The 20,989-nt window shown below is 43.0% G+C and overlaps 1 protein-coding gene across 1 annotated transcript; it reads right to left on the bottom strand.

Annotated features, from left to right (window-relative positions):
- Positions 1-619: 619 nt before the first annotated feature.
- On the bottom strand, positions 620-6,207 carry znf710a (zinc finger protein 710a). The gene is made up of 5 exons (XM_070907776.1): positions 6,163-6,207; positions 2,601-4,094; positions 1,724-1,915; positions 1,453-1,627; positions 620-949 (listed from the first exon to the last, which is right to left on the bottom strand). Exons 1-5 carry the CDS (start codon positions 6,205-6,207, stop codon positions 780-782), a joined length of 2,076 nt encoding a protein of 691 aa, XP_070763877.1. The 3' UTR covers positions 620-779.
- Between the last annotated feature and the right edge of the window lie 14,782 nt (positions 6,208-20,989).

Raw genomic sequence — 20,989 nt, 5'->3', positions numbered from 1 at the left:
TAGCGTCTTAAAACATTCCACATAAACAATTACATTCATAGACTAGAGATCAATACAGGGTGATGCTTGTTAATGCAGAAACCTAAAAAGTAGACACTGTGCTCCTCAATGCAACGCACTGATTACAGTAGCAGCCAACATACAAGAGGACTGATACATTCTGTACAATAATATACAATAAAACACGGACCGCAAATCCAGTGGAATTTAACTCATTTTGCAGACCTCAAATTAAATTTATCACAGTTTTAAAAAAGTGAATCATTAACCTCCTGCAACTTGATACGCTTTGGCAAGTGAAATGAACAGTAACACGTATTCCCTTGTTTAACCCTTCACATTAGTTTACCCCAGCAGACTGAGAGAGACAGACCGGGATTGTCTGATTGAGTAAGTGCAGTATAACATCATATGCTTTTATGCTTGTAGCTAAAAATGTGCTTTTCAAATTACGCTCAGATGATGTTTCTGTAGTTAAGCAACTGACAACATATACTTATTTATATTTTAGACAGTCCACTTTTCTCAAATATAATATATTTATTCAGTAGATTCGCTGTGTTTTAGAGATGAAAAATATGTAATAAGGTAAAAAGTATACATTTCCAAATTTTGTAGCTATACGAGTGATTCCAGTGCATATGAATGTGCAGTTTGCTGGGTTTCGTCACACCCTCGAGGAACAACCCAAGCACTATGCCTTTAACAGCAAAATAACAAAAAACAATCCCGTTTTCATTAGTTCACACTTATATGCAATTTGGGGTCATTTTAATAATTCATGTGGTGCTGAAGCGCCCTGCGCCCTTCCCATAGGTGCTGTAATACTCCATTTGAGATAGTTTAGCAATGTCTGGTGTGTTGTTGTTGTTAGCCCGGTTTTCTCTCTCGCTGAATTCAAAGCTCTCCTCTTCGTAGTCCTCCTGGCCTTCTGTGTCTGGGGGTGGTTCTGAAGAAGGAAGCAAAGACACAAATATGATCCACCTCTGTCCTCAATAACACACACACACACACACGCACGCACACACACACACACACACACACACACACACACACACACACACACACACACACACGTATGCAGCGCAATTCCTAAAGACACATGGCCTCATTGAGGACAGCCAGTAGATTGCCCCTCCTCCCCTGCCTCAGTATCAGTCTCTACTGATAGAGACAGGCATGTCTAATCCAGGCACTGCTATATTTACTAAACACACAGGGAGGGAGTGACAGAGAAACATCAAAACACTTGGCCACTAGATTACAGTACATGCTGAGTCAAAGTGCATTAGGGACAGACTGAGTGACAATAATGCGACATGAAGCCCACTGAGCAGTCACACTGGGAAATTTTGCCACACATAACCCATCAACAAATCCAAATGCCATCAAGGAGTTTCATCAGTTTCAGAGCAGAGAGTGTAATTAGGGAAAATTGACGGAGCTATTCACCTTGTCCGTCTATTGAGGTGTCCATGATGCCGTGTTTGACCTTCATGTGTCGGCTGAGGTTGCCCTTCAGGTTGAACTTGCTGGTGCAGTAAGGGCACTTGAAGGGCTTGCTGCCGGCGTGGAGGTGCATGTGGCCGAGGAGGTTGTACATTCTGTTGAACGACTTTCCACACACCTGAGAGACCGGAGCACAATAATCAGTACCCCTCCCAGCTCCATCACAACGGCACCCAGTTTGTCCTGAAGTAAAAACTCCACTTGCTTCACTCACCTTGCATTTGAAAGGCTTGACCGGCAGGTGGACAATCATGTGCGTTTTAAGGGTCTGCTTCTGGACAAAGGTCTTGAAGCAGACGTGGCACTGGAAGGGCCTCACGCTGGCATGGATCAACATGTGTCTCTTCAGGTTGGCAGACAGGGTGAACTCTCTGGCACAGACGTCACACTTGAATTCTTTCATACCCTGGGGAGACAAAAAGTGTTCGGGCCTTTTAATTAATTTGGCTAAATATATGGTTTAGAGGAAAATAAATAATGAGTCACAGGGAGGAAACACACAAGGAGCTCATGTGTGTGCATGTGAGCATTTGCATTCTGGCTTTTGATCCAACTCATGTAGATTACATTAGCCCCCCCAAGTGTTGAAAGATGGAGTGGAAAAAAGTCTAACTGGAAAGAATTAACTTTTTTTTTTTTTTTTTAATTTCAACATTTATTTAACTTTTAATTTTAATATTTAACGAAACCAAATGCCATGAAAAGAAATGTTTTTTCTCCCATATAGATTAAATGACATGGAAAGAAAGACCAGAGTGATTCATCTGACACAAAGGGAAGTAGCTCTGCGAACGAGTGACGAGCAAGTGGGGGGTTGAGCCACACAATAAAACTCAAGGCCTCTGAAGGCTATGTTTACAAAGCAACTGGTTTTGGAGAAAAGGCCATGATGCAAGTATGCAATATACCCCCCCATTTTTCTATGTTGATTCATACAGAGGAGTGAATATACTTCCCTAAATCCCTTATATGTTTATATCTTGATAATGACAGTGTTCTATTTTAAATACAGGTTTAGTGATGTTGTGCAGCCTACTTTTGTTTTGAACACATAACCTGGTAGATAAATCCACATCATTTGGTGTCAGTACCTTGTGAGTGAGAGCGTGTTGTCGGAGGTGGTGAATCTGGACAAACTCCATGCCACACTCGGGGCAAACGTAGGGCCGCACGTTCTGGTGCTTCATCAAGTGGTTCTGCAGCTGGCTGCGGTAAGCAAAGGACTTGTGGCACTCTGTGCACTGGTATGTGGTCGGGCCCTGATGGCTGGTCAGGTGGCGCTTCAGGTGTGCGTATGTTGGGAACTCGAGGCCACACTGGGTGCAGACATGGCACTGACCGTTCTCGTGTTTGTTCTCGTGGGTCCTCAGCTCGCTAGGGTAGGCAAAGCCACGGCCACAGAAGCGACAGCTGTAGGGCTTGACGTCCGAATGCTGCAGCATGTGCCTCTTCAGGTGGCTGGTCTGCGTGAAGGCCTTCTCACAAACGGTGCACTTGTGAGGTCTGGTTCCCTGGTGGGTGAGCAGGTGAGTCTGGAGGTGGCTCGGCTGCTTGAAGAGCTTTCCACAGTGTAGACATTCATGGGGCTTAATTCCATTATGGCCCAGGATATGAGTGACAAGGTTATATTTGGATGTGTATGACTTCTCACACATGCGGCACTTCCAGCGTTTCAGACCTTCTCCCACATCTACGCAATAAGACTCATCAATCTGTACGTTGATGTCCAGCCGGTCAATCTGCATTCGCCTGGCAAGGCCCTCTGGGTCTGACCACAGCATGGCCTGGCTGTTCTCCTCATACTCCCCTGGCAAGGCTATGTCGGCAGACTCGTACGCCACCTCATTGGACTCATAATAGCGGCTCTCCAGAGGACTGCCAGTCTCTCCGCTGGTCTTGAGGTTTAGTGCCTCCTCCTCTTCTTCTTCCTCCACCACCAACTCTTCTTCCTTCCTCTCTCTTTCTCTACCAGTGTTTTCTTCATGTTCCTGTTCTGGCTGTCCGTCTGTTTGTGGCCTGGATGTGTCTCTCACACACGAGGGGCAGTTTCTGCAGGTCTGCTCCTCTTTCAGACAACCTTGTTGGGTGACTGGTTCCTCTGACTTGCCCGGACTACGCCTGCTGTTCATGTGAATGCAGGAAGGAGGGGTATCGGATTCAAGCCGCTCGCCTTTAACCTGAGCCTGCGGACTTGGTACTTTGTGTGGGTGACCCTCTGATTCTCCATCACTCCTGGGCCTCTTGGTCCTCCCACGGGGCCCGGGCCGTCTTCTCTCACTGCAGTGGGGCTGGGGCTCTGGCTCCCCAGCAGGCTCAGCCAGGTAGTCCCCGTTGGCCCCTATTAGCTGGTCAGCATACTCATACTCCATTGCCTCAGGTGGCGGAGGGGGACACTCTCTGGGCTCCCCTGTGTAAAAGCCATTAGGAGCAATGGTGGCCCCAAAGATTTCATTCTGGGAGATGAGGCCAAGAACGGCAGCCTGAGCCAAAGATAGCACTACCACCGGCTCCGTCTGTGTGCCCACATCTACGTGGCCCTCAGTCATCTTGGGGAAGGTCCGCACCAAGCGGCCACTCTCCTCCTCCTGGAAGAAAACACATAACATAAAACATACAAGTTTAAAAAAATGAGATAGAAGAAATAATATGTCTTTGTGTGTGTTTTTTATTATTAAGTTGTTACAAACCCTGCCTTACACAATGTTTCCTCATATAACCTCATTTCCCCATTGTAGCCTCATGATATTGGTAAGCTTCCTATTAATACAAACAAAAGGTTTTGTGTCGCCATAATATTGAAATTATCATATGATTTAGTTTTTAAGATTCAGCGTTCCAGGCTGACACCAGAAGCAATACAATCTTCCTTTCGTCAGACTCCAGGAGAGTATTAAGATAATGTTTTTCAGGGTTACTCTGTGAAATCCGCATTTGGACTACGCCTTGTTTCTTTGCTCTGAATCCACAGAACATTCGATTGAAGAGATAAGGCAGATCTGTGTTAGCACCCCGCTTCCTTCCTTGACAGGCTTTAGAATAATAAAGAACACAACAAGGGATGCAGGTCCAGCCAGGAAGTTGACTTCCGTGGACTGTCCTCAGCACTTCCTGTGGGGTCCCGGGGCAGCCTGTGCTGACCAGAGTCAGCTCATCACTGGAGCTATCTGTCCCATTCATGAGGAGCACTGGTCTCAGCTCTACACTCGCCGTAGCCGACTTCTTATTGCCTGCCACACTGGGCTTCCTTAACAAGATGATATATGCCGGCAGGCAGTCTCATATCCATAACAGACATTCGATTGAGCTTCGAGCTCATTCTGTATTCCAAACCGATGTATAAGACTCGCTAACATGATTGTATGGTTCGGAAGTGTTGCAGACCCACATACACATGTTTACCTTGCCACCTGTGAAGTGAAACGGTGAAACTATGGGGAAGAAATTGTGGTACGACCAAACTGGCTCTCTGTGGTAAAGGAGAAGCGAGTATTGTAGGCCACTGGTTTCAGGTTTTTTCTCGGCATGGTTCTGACTTGTAGGAAAATGTATAGAGAGAAGCTGTGACCTCTGCTTTCGTTTCAGACTACACATTAGTCTTCACTCTGTGCCATACACACCAGAAAGAGCTGCTTCCTTTCCTGACACAATACTGAGAGAAAAGAAGAGAGTGGATGGAGAAAAGGAAGAGGAGATAGTGCAGGAATAAAGGTGTGTGTGTGTGTGTGTGTGTGTGTGTGTGTGTGTGTGTGTGTGTGTGTGTGTGTGTGTGTGTGTGTGTTGGGAGAGGGGAGTAGACCTGGATGCCCTGATAACCACGTCATTTATAATTACTGCTTTTAAAGTAGTCAGACAGAGACAGACTGTGTGTTTGTGAGAAAGAAAAGGAAAGAGACTGGGTGTGTATTTGAAAGCGTGTGTGTGTGTGTGTGTGTGTGTGCGAGTGAGAGAAAAGAGAGGGAGGGAGGTATGGAGAGAAGGAGAAAGAGCTGTGGGCGGGGGAGGAGTGGAGGGAGGGAAGGAGACGGAGACAGAAATGAGATGGAGGGGCTGAAAGATAAAGAAAGAGGGGAGGAGAGGGAGGGGAGGGAAGGGGAACGAGAGATTGAGTGAGCATGTGAGAGGAGGGAAGAGAGAAAGGAAAAGGAGAGGGAGGGGGTGTGCGAGGGGGGGGGGCCGGAGAGAGACAGAAAGACAGAGTGAGTGAGTGAGTGAGTGAGAGAGAAAGAGGGGAAGGAGGGAGGGAGGGAAGGAGGGGGAGCCAGAGAGAGAGTAGAAAAAGCACAGCAAAATGAAAGGCTGACAAAATGAAAGAGAAAAAGACAAATGACAAGGAGAAAGAGAAGGAAGGGTAGTAATTGCAAGAGTCCGTACTTTCACATTTAAAGTTGCATCTGAAAGACACCTAAGGACAAACAATTAGAGCAGCAGCAGAAAACGTGCGGCGGACATAGAAACACAACTCTTATCTTTTTGGAAAAGATGTTCCCACTGCGGTACTCATGAATGTGAAAAGTAATCTCGCTTCCTCTCACACTCGCACACGGGCAAGAGTGTGAATTACCTCACTAACAAACTGCAAAACAAGTAACCCCGCCACCCCTGTAACCCCTCAGCAGCAGCACATCTCTCTCTATCTGTAGGTTACAAACTCACCACATTGTTCCTGGAGTGATGTTTGAGGTGTTTCAGGGATCTCATCCTTCAGGAGAAATGAGTGGAGTAAAAAAATCCACCTCCTATTTATATCTGTGGGAGAGTGGGGCGGTCCCACGGCTCATCCTCCTCCTACTGTTGCTGTTATCAGAACTGACTGTGCCTGCCCCCCCCCCCCCCCCCCGCCCCCCCCACCAGCCCTCCACCCCACACACACACGCACACACACACACACACACAGCATCACCCCATTTCTTTCTCTTCCTCCCACCCTCTCCTTCCCATCTCACTTCTCTTTCTCTCCTCTTTTCTCTTACAAACACACACACACACACACACACACACACACACACATCTTATCTCCCTTTCTCACTACATACAATTCAGCATGACCCTTCAACACACATTTCTCTTTAAGGCACACAGAGACACAAGCTCTATCTTTTCTTGATCACACTTTATACTTTGCATTTCCTTTTTTTTATGAGCGTGCGCTCAAATGCACAAACAATTCTAAAATCTAATCAGCAGTTTCTCTCTGTACGCGCAGACAGATATATGTGAATTTACGCATGCACAAACATGTTTATATATATGTATGTATGCAGCCACTCATAGAGGCACGTACACACTTTTCACAACACACACAAACACTCGGAGAGACTATGGGTGGAGGTGCGTCTGTCAGTAGCAAAACAGTCAGACAGATAATGTCTGAGAAATGCTAAAATTTTAACTTTCCAGAGACCGTGTAGTTTTCTGCTATTATTTCTAGATTCAAACTAATTAACTATTGAGACAGTCTGAAGTATACTGTCTGAGAAATTCAGAAGAAAAAAAAATTGAGTGACAAAAGAAAAGAGAAGGAGAAAGAAAGGAGAGAAAAGCAGTTAGGAGAGAGGGAGGGAGGGAGACAGACGTGGGGGAGAAAGAATAAGGAAGAAAGAAGCATAGGGAGGGGGAGTGAAGCTGAGTGGAGGAAGAGGAGGAGGGGGGTGGTGTGGGGGGGGGGGGGTGAGAGAGACAGAAAGAAAAAGGGAAAGAGGAAAGAGAGCGGGGGTGGGGGAGGGAAGAAGAGAATGCAGCAAAAAGGAGGAAGAAGGGAAAGGAGAGACGTGAGGGGAAGGGGGGGGTCTGAGGCATAAGAAAGGATGTGGCAAAAGAAGGAGAAAGAAAGAATAAAAGAGAGAGAAAAGAAGGAGGGGAGGGGGAGTGGTGGAGAGGGGGTTGGGGATGGGAAGAGAGATAGAAGGAGGTTTGAAAGAAAATGCAGTGAAAGAGAAGAGCGGGGGGGGGGGGGGGGGGCTGGAGGAAAGAAGGAGAGAGAAAAAGAGAGAAGAAAAAAAGGGGGATGGTGTAGTGTGAAAATAAAAAAGAAGAGTCCATCAGCAAGAGAAAAGAAAAGGGGGGGGGGGTGTAGAATGAAGGAGAGGAGGAGGAGGAGGTGGAGGAGGAGGGAGGGGGAAGAGGAGGGGGGGGTGAGAGCAAAGGGAATGGAGAGAGGAAAGGAGATAGAGAGACGGAGAGAGTGAAGAAAAGGAAAAACAGCAAGGGAAGACATTAACTATTGAACTTCCAGATTTCTTTCAGGCTGTGTTGAGAAACAGTGCGGCAGAGTACCTGCAGGCTAAGTACAGGTTGTGTGCTTAAGTAGTCGGCACTGAAGATGATCCTGATAATTAGACAGGTATTCTATTATACCAGAGCCTACCTTACCTTTTAACTAGTAAACACAGGGAAAAATGTGTGGAGGTAAAAAAAAATAATAATAAAAAAAGTGCGTTTAAGAAATGTATGTATAGGTGCAGGCGAGCGCGACAAACACTGTGTGGACACATGCCAATTGTGACTGTAAGGCTGAAGACTGTGCATAAACATTTCCTACTAAATAACAGGAAAGGGCAAACCTTGAAAACCTTGATCAATCATCAGCGGCTGGGAGTGCTGCGAGAATGAGAAAGATAGAGAGAAAGGGGAGCGGAGGGGGGGTGGGGGTGGGGGGGGGTAGGAGGGAGAGATAGGGAATGAGAGTGAGTGCGAGGGAGGCAGGGAGGGAGGGGGATAGAGAAAGAGAAAGAGATTGAGTGAGGGTGTGAGTGAGGGGGAGAGATAGCAGGAAGTCGAGGGAGAGAATGGGAGAGAAAATAGAAGGAGAGCAAGGGAAGAAACAAAGAGATAAGAGGCTGAAAGACAAAGAAACCACATGGAAGAAACAACAAGGGACACGTACATAAAACAACACAGAACTAGCCTATGGGGAAAATGAAAAAGACACAGACAACAAAAGTTTGGGGAAGAAATACACTGGCTCCTTTCCAGGCCTGAATCTTCATAACAGCAAAACCTGCTTGCTTGTCCATTTACTTTGGGTACATTTGTGTGTGTGTGTGTGGGGCCACGGAAAACTAATAGTGGAATAGGCTACGGCGGATAATAAGCGTAAAATGCCATTCAGTTCTTACATTATACAGGTTCCTATGTGCATATGAGAGAGAGAGAGAGAGAGAGAGAGAGAGAGAGAGAGATAAAGGGGAAGTGAGCCATCGTCCTGCTCTCAAGTGTACTAACCCTCAACTGAGATTTCAAATGTATGTTTGTGCGTGGTTGCGTGTGCACATTTGTCTGATGTCTCAGATCAGGGACAAGCACACACACACAAACACACACACCACTGACACCAACACGCTTTCAGTTCCCCATGGCCCTGAAACAACACACTTCTGACACGGGTGTCCGTATGACTTACTGTATTTCTACCAGCGACTAGTTGTCCATTTCCAAACTCCCGGCCTGGTTCTGTGTTGTTTATCTATGTTTATCTATAGGAGGACGACCATGCAGTGCAGTGTCACATCCTCTCTGTGATATAGGTCAAAGTTATAACTTTTTTTTTCCAACAAGAGAGCAAGCCAGAGAGAAAGAGAGAGGAGGAGGAGGGTGGGGTGGGGGTGCAGATTCAGATATCAGCTGTCTGTTTTACCCCTGAGAGAAAAACTCAATGAATCATAAAACTGCAGAGGGCTCATTGATGACAACTCCCTGTTTTCATCCTTTTTTTTCTGGTTAAAACAAATGTGAGTACACACTATGAGAAATGCAAATGACAATCTGCCGGACAAACTCTCTCTCTCTCTCTTTCTCTCTCTCTCTCTCTCTCTATATATATATATATATATATACATATATATATATACACATATATATATATACCCCACTCCTCTTGCTGTACGTTAGTGAGCTCACATTGTCAGTGTTGTTTCTTCATCCAGCCCAGTGACAGGCTGCATACAGCCTGAGTTTGCTCTGACTGTGTGCAAGACGCTGTGCTAGGTGATGGCTATAATTCAACATCCTTTCACTGTCAGGCAAACTGAAAACGGTGTAGGTTTGTGTATAGGGTCGTTATAGCTGCAGTGTTCAGGTGAGGATTTTCTTGTGATCGGAAACCGAGAAAGAGAAGAGAGGAATCGGTTTGCTCTGCGTTTTGAACTTTGAGTTATTGGACTGATGTTGACGTTTTAGCCGTCCATTCCTCTCAGACCCTGTGTCTAAAGCAGCAAGCCCACACACCTTCTGTTATTTCCAGTGCTGGATCAGTCTCACCTCTGCACGGCATGCTGATATAATAGTAAGTCTAAAGCATGATTAGCTGCTGTAATTAAGCTTTCACTTAAAAAAAAAAAAAAAAAGCACAGCAGGCTTTTTTCATAAGCACAGAACAGACAATCACACAGCTTGAATCTAAGCAATGCAGATGGAATATAGCAAAACTGTATAAAAGCAGCCACACCCTAGTTGCACGCCTCCAGCTTCTTCCATTAAGGTCAGTAAGAACAGACTGGACACACAGACAGGAGAAACTGGGGGAAAAAAACAAAAACAAAGCTTCAGTCTTTATCAGTATTGCTTCACTCACACTGCTGCGAAGGAGAGCAACTTTAAACGTGAGACATACATGATTAGACAAGGTAGACTATAGGTAAATCACTTACTTCAAGCAAATAAACAAACAAGAATCTGCAGCATATTCTGCATTTCAGATTCAATATTGATGCTTTCCATGTTTGCTTGTTTTGTTTTTTTGCCTTTTTGTACTGTATATTTGAACAAATCTTAAATTCACTCAACAAATCATTCTTACGCAAACCACAAGACAGGATGCAGAGATGGCCAGAGCAAAAAAAAACCCTAAATAAAAGATTACTCTCCCCATTTTGTAGTGGGGGTACTAAATGGAAAGACAGAATATTAGCAATGAAATAGCTCTGCTTGGAGACAACATTGGAGAAAGGAGTGTGGGGAGAGCTTGAAAAAAAAAAGACTGAATATAAAGGAGAAAAGACAGAGTTGAGGGAGGAGAGGAGAAGAGCATTCAGCAAGGAGGATATAAAAGGAACAGAGAGGGGGGCGAGGGAGTGAGACAGAGAGCTATGGAAGGAAAGAGAGAAAGAGAAGGGAGGGAGAGAGAGAGAGAGAGCATAAGAGAGCGAGAAAAAAGAGGGGGGCATGGGAGAGCAAGAGAGAGAGGAGGAGAGAGAGATCAAGAGAAAGAGGGAGGAGGGAGGGAGGAGGGAGGGAGGGGTAGTGAGTGAGAGAAACAGAGACAGAGGACGAAAGAGAAAGACAGAGAGGAGAGAAAAACAGAGAGGGGGAAGGGAGAAAGAGGGATAGCCACAAGAGACTCAAAAACCACAGAATAAAAACCCTCTGTCTGTCTGTAACTCTATATAGATATACAAATATGAATCCTAATATATGGGCACATTGCATTTATTCAACGGGAAAGGAGAGTCCACAGTACAGATTTCAACATGCACCTCAAGTTCATTCAATAAGTCAGCAAACACAATGTAGGACCATGGAGAACTCATATCTTCTTATCAGGAATGCAGTTTTTCATTGCAGTGAGGTGGGAGAGGAATTTTACCAAGGTACTTTATCCTATTTTAGTCGCTCTGAAGTCTCTTCCTGCTATGTGATTCATGGAAAAGTATGCTTATAAAATATACTGTACAGACTCACCACATCCTCTCTGTCAGTGCTGAAATCTGGTGTGCGACAGACAGACGTGCATAAAGGGAAAACGCACGATTTTGACGCGATCGTGCAAGTGTCCTACATAGTGAAATGGCCCCAGATTTACTCAAGGTGAGGCCCACAATGAACCACAGAAGCCTATTAACACTAGAGGTCTCTGGAGTGCCTTATATGCTGGTTAGAGGCGACTACATTCAAACTGGTTATAACAGACAGTGGGGACACAGCCACTGTCCCTCTATGGCCGTCACTCCTTTGTATTATTCCTCCACCTCCCGGTAACAAATTTCAGTCGGAATTACTTTTCTTTCGTCCAAGTTTCATTCTTTTAAATCAAACCCTTTGTCTATCTCTTCTTTTGTACCTTCCTCCTGTTTCCATGGTTACCTCTCTCTCTGCTCTGTACACTATCTATCTCTTCCTCCGTTTCCCTCTCTGTCTCTCTCACTCTGTTCTTATCTTTCTCATTTTGCTTTCATCTCTGCCTCCCTTCCTCCTGCTTTATCCCACACCCTCCTCACTCCGGCTTTTATCTCTCTTCACTTTCATCTGTCTTTCACCTTTCTCTCCCCTTCAAGCCTGCCATTCCATCATGCTGGTTTTTGGTTCTTACTTATAGAGAGAAAGTTTTATCGGTTTCCCTGTCAATTCTGCATTTTTAATCATTTCCAATTTATCCAACCCACTTTCAATGCCATTGAGTCATGCATTAAATTGTCTTGGGCAGAATGTGTGAGTGTGTGTGACTGTGAGATGGAAACCATAGGTGCAGGAGGCTGTAGTCTTTTACTATCATAAAGAAAGAGGAATGATTTCTGTCATGATATCTGGAGATTAACTGGCTGCTGTGGTTTTGTCTTTCAGGAGTGCAGTAATGGACCCCCCCCCCCCCCACACACACACACACACACGTTATTTTTCCATTTCCATATCAACAGCTAGTGTATGTCAACAAATTTACAAACTGGCGCTTATGATTTTATTATTTTTGATTTACTGGTGGACCGCACTCGTGCTTATCTGAGTGGAGTCCCACTGAGACCAAAGCCGTTGAGGAGGTAGTGCTCCTCTGCTCCTCGACATAGGGCTGCCTCCTGTAAGGTAGCCTGTCATTTCTCCGCAGTGATGAAGATGTTCTTGTGAAGCACAAATGCCTCCCTCTATGCACCTCAGTTGGGAGATAATCGTATTCACACACACACACAGCTGTGGTTGGTTTAACGCACCACCACATCATGTGTCCCCATGTGATACTGCACACTGAACTAACACTGCTTAACCACAAACAGAGACTGGGACACAGAGGCTCTTCACAACATGCCCTATTGATATTTACGAGGACAATCGTCACTATAGAACGCATATGTCTGTTGGCCTAATACCAATTCACTGTAGGGTTGTCATCCATGGTGGTATACATAGGAGGGGGAGTGTGTCTTCAAGTCAGTGACAAACTCATTCCAAGAGACACTGCATGTGGTGTGGGAGGAAGTTTTGTTCTGCAGCTTTGACTGAAACTAACCTCCCTCCCCTCTCCCTCGCCTTCCCCTTCCCCTTAAAGTACCACAACTATTCAGAAAAGAGAATAAAGAAAACCTGAATAGAGGAAGAGAAAAAAAAATGGGGTCCCTAGGCGAGGAAGAAAAGAAAAACAATGAAAGAAAACAGAATGAAAAGCAGCCAAAGAAAAAAGGAAGGAGAGAAAGAAGGACAGAGAGAGGGAGGGGAGACAGAAAAAGATACAGAGCAAAAGGAGCATAAAGCAGGGAGAGAAAAGCATAGCAAAAAAAAAAAAAAAAGAAGAAGAAGAAAAAAAACACTGAAAGCTCTGAAAGACAGAAACATTTCAGTGGAAATAAATTCTAAGAAGAAAATGAGGGGAGTAATATTTTGGAAAGGAAAAGGTTTATTTCGAATTGGCCAAAATGGGTTTGAAAAATCGATAATTACAGTAGAGATTGTGCAAATACTAAAGACTAAGCCATCCTGATGTGCGTTAAATGAACATTCACACTGAATTAGACTTGCTGAATGCCTTGTTTTCAATCATAATAAGAAAAGAAAAGAGAGCAGACAAACCATATATACAAATGCTTTGACTATTTAAAACTGTTTATGTCAAACAGAGAACCAAACAGATTTGACCTTTTAAATTGACTACATAATTTGACCTCCCTGTGTTTTATTACACATTACTCATCATCAGTGTGTCTGCCAGACCACTGTTATTATCATTATTAATGCAAGGTGTGTTTAAACCCGAAAGAAGGCGCACGTGTGGTTTGTACTGTTTATGTTGCAGAAATTAAAATAATCATTTTCATGTTTAAATGTGTTGTAACTATATTTTATTACTATTACTATATTTAAATTGTTTCTGTCATTAAGTGATCATAATCAAATAACATTTCATGATTTCCATAATGTTGGCCTCTGTACTGTTTGGACCACATTGTGTAGTTACACATACCTATATACCGCATAATTATATATTCAATAGATATCATATTATGCAGACCATACTAATATTTTCATGGGTCTCTTAGGTCAACTATCACACTGTTTAGCAGGATTAGCATGTAGTGTTCATGACAAATGCATGCTGCATGAAAGAAATGCACAACTGGAGTTGACTTCAAGATTTAAAGAAATAGTTTACATTTATTTGATTTCTTGCTGAGAGTTAGATGAGAAGATACCACTCTTCTGTACAGTAAACATGAGGCTACAGCCAGAAGCCGGTCAGCTTAGCTTTGCACAAAGACTGGAAACAGCTAGCAAAGCACGTTATATCTTGTTTGTTTAATCAGTATAAAAACAGACATGTAAAAACGTCATGTTGCAGTTTTATGGGGGTTATGTGCCTGCATCTTTGTTGGCTGCCTAGCAAACTCACGATGACAAGACTCCAAGAAGTGACTGGTGATTAGTGAGCTTTGACGGTGCTGGTAGGTGAATATGTTTTATCTTTAGACAGAGTCAGGCTAGCTGTTTCCCTGTTTCCAGCCTTTGTGCTAAGCTAAGCTAACCTGCTGCGGGAGGTAGCACCATATTTACCGTACAAACACAAGAGTTGATCTTCCATCAAACTCTTGGCAAGAAAGCAAATAAGTGCAATTCCCAAAATGTAAAACCAATCCTTTAATTAAACATTTAAAGCCATCCCATTATTAACACATACATTTCCATGAAGAAAAACTTAACATATATTTCTTGTTTTTTTGCATGAAAACATACAACGGTATTACATAAGCAACCATTTTGTACAAAGAATCATCCCTGGGCTGAAACAAAAGGTGATATATTATTTGTATATTATTTTCCTTTATTCTCTCACAGCAGGTACAATGGGCTTTATCTAAAACATTCAGCCAACAGTAAAAATTGTAAAGATTATGTTTGTAATGTGCTAATAAATGATTATACATGTCACTTATTGACTTATGTGATTGTAGCCACTCCATCAGGTAGGAAGAGCGCTTGTTTCTCAGTTTATGTGGCCTGCAGGAGGTTAACTTTGTCCAGTGGCACCAGTGATGTCATGATCAAGAATCTGATACTAGATATCAGCAATACAATCTGTAATTGAAAACACTGACCTTCCTGCTCTACTCTAGCAAAGATGCACGTGGCAAACAATAATTATTGTGGTGGCCAATATGAAAGATCATGCAATGAGTGGCGACAGCTATGTGCTCCTTCTACACTCTACAATTTAGTCCAACATCATCCTAAATGCATGAGTGGTATGAGTGCTGAAGTTAGAGCTTATTTTTCACTTTGTTTACATAGAGGCTACAGATAAAGCAGATAAAGCATAGCAGCATTTCCCTAACCTTGAATCCATTGAGATTTCAATTGTAGTCGCAATTTATTCACATTTGTAACAACATCTCAAAATGACTAAATTGAGCTTCACACATTCTTTAAATTGACAAATTAACGTTTTTTCTTATAGGAGTAACATGCCCATATTATTATTGTTCATCCCAAAAGGGTTGAGAAGCTACACAGTATACTGTATTAAACTCAGTTATTGTCATGCTCTTAGAAATATTTTTTAGATATATCCATTTTTGACATTCTTATAAAAGAAATCCATTTGGAAAAGTGTGTTTACATGGTTCACAGACAGCTGACTTCCTCAGTAACCCGAGTGGAGTAAATGTCTGGTAGGATGTGTGTTAGCCTTCAGACTAATAGAAAATATGAATATAATGGTAAAATACAGGCACTTGATAATTGTTATTTTTGTTATGTATTTGTTTATTTATATTTGTACTGATTGATCTGCAGGGTACCCTAATGCAAGTGTGCTCATGGTGTAACATGAATGCTGCTTCCCTGTTGCTGCCTAAAAAGTAATTGTTTCTCTACACTGCTCGTTTCAAATAAATTACATTGCATCTGGTTTATTCTGTTACCTTTGTGGCACATGCACTGGATCAAAACACACAAAGAAACCAGATGAATGGATATACATGCCAAGAATAATTTGAAAGATTGACGAGTACGCTCTGTTTCTTGACCTTAAATCAAGTAAGATAACCTAGTTAAGGTTTTTACATGTCAATTGCAATAGACAGTGTATACGACCTAATCTGATTACAAAGAAATTAAAAGAGTGCCAGTAAATTTACAGAATGCATGTGTACATTGTTCATGTTTTACTATCTGGTTGTCTGATTTTGGTGATCATGCATCCACTGAGCCTCAACTTGATGCTTCATTACTGACTGAACTGGAGCTTAACATCTTCCTCTGCTGTTGCACCTCATCTGCTTCCAGGCTAAAATTATGAGTGTATAATTAACTGTTAGGGTTGAAATTCAAACATTTGTTCGAACGTGGGAAAAAATGTAATATTCAAACTGTTCGTGACCTGGAACGTGCTTTGATGTCATGGATAATCACGACACCGGAGCGTCTGAGATGCAGTGTTTGGAAGTATCTTGGGTTCTACAGCCCGTTGATGGCAAAATTACCAACAAAGATGAGGCTGTTTGCCGACTTTGTACGAAGCAGCTGCCTTAATTTACAACCACAACGAATCTGAGGACTCACCTGCTAGCTTGCCACCCAAGTGAGGCAGCGGTGGCGCCAGAAATGAGTGGAGCAACATCAAGTGTACAACCCTTTCTCACTGGCTACTTTTCACCACACTCAGGACCCTCGCCAGGAGATCATAAAAAGGCCATCACCAACAAAGCAGCATCACGCTATATGGGTTGCCTTCGAATTTATTCGAAAGAAATTACTCGAGTTCAAATTAATTCAAACTTGACTTTTTGAAAAGCTTACAGCCCTATCAGCTATTATATATCTGATTTATTTGTAGTTTTGAGGCGTTTGAACTCAAAAATCAACACAGCCCTTAATTTAGGGTACGTATCATACTGAGTTACTAGTTTATTAGGTGCACTTGTTCAATTGAAAGCAATCCAATGGGTCTTCAATACATTTTATCTATGTGAGGCTTAAAACTTGATGTTAAACAAACTTGTTGACAATGTAGCAGAATGCTTTTGACTAAAATGTGGCAAATTGAATTATAATTTTAATGTTAGTCAGTGAGAATTCTGTATTGGACTGTATTATGTTGAAAAGCTTTTTAAAAGGATTTTCTCCACCCCCATTTACATACATGACTGGTGCAGAACATTATAAGGAGAATAGAATACAATAAAAGGGCTATTGTATTGGATTGCAATTATATTGTACTAGTGCACCGAACTGCTTGCCAGTGTATGACTTTGACTTTGCAGAGTAAAAAATAAAAATCCACTCTCACAACTCTAGAAAATGAGAGTACAATGGCCAGTCTTACCTTTACAAATGAACCTCATTGGCCCAAACTTCTGTAACTGCTGACATTAATCAGTTTAAATTAAATTTAAAGTTATCTATAGTTCATCTTCAAGAAGACAAGCATTTGAGCTCATTTTGGATTTAATACCATAAAAATTATCTTTTCAAGATGAAGGTAATTTTTTGTATTGTATTTAATGAATACCTTCTTAGTGGAACTACTAACACTAGCACTAGCAAATGAGCCGGCCAATCACTTTACAAAACTTTGATCGGGTGAAGACAGATCACTCGGTCCATAGTCTGTTTCATTTCAAAAGATGTACTTACAGAATTGTGGACAACTACGAGTTGACACTAGTAACAGCAGTGGTGGTGGCCAGTAAATTACACTATCATCACATTATTCTCATCCAGACAGAAAACTGTGACATGTTTCCAAACTATTGCAATTAACTTTTTCAAATAAACCTTGCATCGTCCCAAACACACATTTCTCTTGTTTTTTTTTCCTGTTCAGCAGACAGCGACCTTCATCAAGACTAGAAGCTTCACTACCAGTTTTGTTTCATATTGTAATTTAGTGGACTAAGGACAGGAGTGAATGGTTTGGCACACAGTGTGCTGGAGTGAGAGCTTGAAGAAAGTGCCAATTTTCTATTTATTGAATCAATCTTGACACCAAACATTGGAATTTAGGACCGTGAGATTCCCAAATATTCCCACTCAAAAATAGGTCTTTATTCTTTGAGTTATGACTCACTAATCAATATACACTAAGTGTTTTAAAATCTGCTGCCCACTAAAATCGACAATCTTATTGTGTGTTATACTGTAACCATCTGCAGTTCAACAGCTAGCTGACATGCACTGAATCTGGTCTACATGTCGTGGACAATACGATTCTGCTGGATGATGAGCAGCCACAGCAGTTACTAACTGCTCAAGAAGGTGGAGTCTTCCTCCAGATCTTATAGTGGCATCATCACCCAACAACTCAAACAAAGCAGATGAGAATGAATCCTAAAGTGTTTCGTACTTGTGCCGAGACGTTATATAAATAATATATATATAACGCTGTATCTTAACTTTTTTTTTTTCTTTCTTATGATCATTGGGTAAGTGGTTGACCACTAACCCTAAGGGGTTCAGTATGCTTGAAACAAACTAGTTGTGTTGTCCGACCACATCTAAAGTCAAAAGTGTCTATATCTGTTCCGATTAGCCACTCTGGAAGCCGAGGTAAAAGGCTTGTCTCATAAGGACGTAAAGGAAGTATCTCAGGAGAGCTCTTGATTCAGCCTGAATCTGATCAAGTTTCACCACACTGTTTGCGGTCCTTTGGTTTTCTGATGGTTCAGATGGTTTGAAAACCACTGAGCCACATCAGAATGTCTCAGCCTACGCGAGTGAATTTAAGAAATGTTGCAAGTGATGCTGGTTAGCTAGGTGTCCCCAAGAACAAAATGAAACACCTTTTTGACTGTAGGTCAGAAGCAGAGTCCAGTCCTAGAGATCAAGTCCTGAAGATACTTTTGTCTATTATGGGCATAACTCTCAGGCCAGGTGGTCTGTATTCTCTGGTAGAGATGTCAGATCTCAACAAACTGATCATGACTTACGACAAGAAAAAGTCTAAGTTTGTCATTTGAGCTTGATCTTACTTTGTCATGTGAGTAGGATCATGGATACGGGGTCCACATGCCTCAAATGTGGTCATCTGTCCGCAAGGGTCTGTGCAGACATCCGTATGCTGCCCAAAATGTATGTACACGTTGAGTGAATGTTTGAACATCTCTACAGGTGCAGACCTTCACTATGAAATACACAGACTTGCAGACTTGGAAGGTGGCAACTTATTTTTGGGTGTCGGCTACCAGAAGCTGGTCTCAACCACCAGAGGTAATGTCTCAAGAAGGCCAATGTGCAGCCGGTACTCAGATTGGCAGGTGAGGCTGGAGTCATGACCATACTTGAGGTGCTTCTCCTCTAACTTCATGGGAGAGAAGCACATGGATGGAGCTACTGCTTAAGGGTTGAATATTGGAACAAGAACACTCCCATATCTAGAATATCAACTACATATGACCGCAAACCGGATCAGAGTAGCTCAGGACAGGGGTCTTGGGATGTCTGGTTGGCCATTGATGACCACTTTTAAAGAACAGAACCAGAGGTAAGTGCATTGAGGGGACGAGCCAAGGTACTCTATGAACCCCCTGCAGGAATTGGCAAAACCTCGGAAGCTTCCTCCAAGAAGAGGGTGCTGGCCAATTGGAGTCTGCCTTAACCTTAGCTGTATCCATCTGCACACTGCCAGCAAACAGCATAGAGCCCAAAAAATGAGACCATGGAGACCTCAGGGCAGCATGTACATAGGTTCCTGAGGAGGGAAGGTGGTCAATGGTCAATGTTGAACACTTCTTTTAGTTCCATATACTCAGGAGGAACCTCAGACAGGGGTTGTAGCAGAGATGTGAAGTCTTATGGGTTTCACAGCTCAGCAGGCAACAATCCAGGACACCGGCCTCCAGGGATTTTTTTCAGCAGCTCAGACAAGAGGCCAAGCTGGGCAGCACAAATGGAGTCCATAAAAAACTTTCATCAGCACCAAAATCAATGAAGACTGAAACTGGTAAAACTGGCTTAACCCTCTGGAGTCCTGTGATGAGCATGCAACAAAATCTGAGAGGGAATTTGGGTTTTGCTCACCAGAACCCTCTCTTCAACAGGTAAATCCCTCCTTAGACCAGACAGGTGAATACAAAATGCCCTGAATGGCCACAACACAGACACTCCTTTCGGCAATGTTATCACTCTTCTACAGAGTTTAGTTCACCCTTACTACATGGGCTGTGTCTGGTGTAGCTCTCACAACTGGGGAGTGCAGGATACTGTCCCTATGATGGGTTGATGAGGAAGCTAGCTATTTCTCCCTCTTGCGCTCCCTCGGGTGGTTACCAGTACAGATGGTTTGATTACTTCTCCCACTTGGCTGAAGCCCAGGCTCTTCAGTTTACCAGGGAGATGAGTTACAGTATGCCTCTTGAGACCTCTCTGAAGAGAAAGACTGAAGTTGAAGTTAAAAAAAATCAGCAAGCATTTGTGTGGAGTGGTGGCCTAGGGGTTAAAAGAGTACTCTACCGATTAAGCATTGCACTTCTCAAACAACGTGAGACTTATTATGGACAGTTTACAGAAAGTATAAAAATGGCAGAGATATACATACAGCAGAGATATAATCTTTTTTATGGCGCACCTTCATCTTCTCGTTCAAAACCTGGCACCGGCAGTACCCACAATGCAAATCGATTGCCAACAGTTCGGTCGAAGATTTGGATGTGTTATGCCAGTAGCAAGGCAAGGCAAGTTTATTTGCATGGCACCTTTCAACAACAAGGCAATTCAAAGTGCTTTACATCAGACAAAGAGGCAAGCTAGTGGCTAATAGAGCTTTATACAGAGATAAGGAGCGGGCAACAGAGGTCACTTCCTTCTAACTCAACATCCTCAGATATTTTAATTTTCAAACTTGTGGTCTTCAGCCCCAACCGACACGCACATTTCTTTTCACAGCTTCCTCTGGAGCCACAAAAAGCTTTAGCCTTTTTTCACATATGCATTAGTACTCCCCATGACCTGTAAACAGACTATGATGTGTAAAATCAGTGGGGCTCCCCTTCATGGCGCTGACTGTGAACAACTACATCCAGCCAAGAACCATTGTTGCATGTTCCAATCTCTCCCTCACCTCATTTCCTGTCCTCTGTCCATTTTCAACTATTTAGTAAAAAGGAATAGACGTTGCACACCTGCACATCAGAACAACGTCCAGGAGTTGATAGTAGGGTGTCAATGATGTCCTCAGAGAGGAGACAGAAGGGGGAGCCACGGAGCGGCAGAGGAAGCAAGTGGAGAGGGAAACTTTGATTGCAGAGCTTGAATAGTCATGTGTGGCTCTCTGATGCACTCTAGAACAAAC

Source organism: Enoplosus armatus, chromosome 6, assembly GCF_043641665.1.
Source record: "Enoplosus armatus isolate fEnoArm2 chromosome 6, fEnoArm2.hap1, whole genome shotgun sequence".
NCBI classification, from domain to species: domain Eukaryota; kingdom Metazoa; phylum Chordata; class Actinopteri; order Centrarchiformes; family Enoplosidae; genus Enoplosus; species Enoplosus armatus.
Note: the sequence above shows the minus strand (reverse complement) of the source record. Positions and strands in the feature narration are given on the sequence as shown.

Coding starts and splice junctions, on each gene's coding strand:
- znf710a (XM_070907776.1), bottom strand. CDS start 6,207: ATGAGATCCCTGAAACACCTCAAACATCACTCCAGGAACAATGTG. Junction 1,916..2,600: donor AACACGCTCTCACTCACAAG/GTACTGACACCA, acceptor TTGTCTCCCCAG/GGTATGAAAGAATTCAAGTG. Junction 950..1,452: donor CACCTCAATAGACGGACAAG/GTGAATAGCTCC, acceptor TTCCTTCTTCAG/AACCACCCCCAGACACAGAA.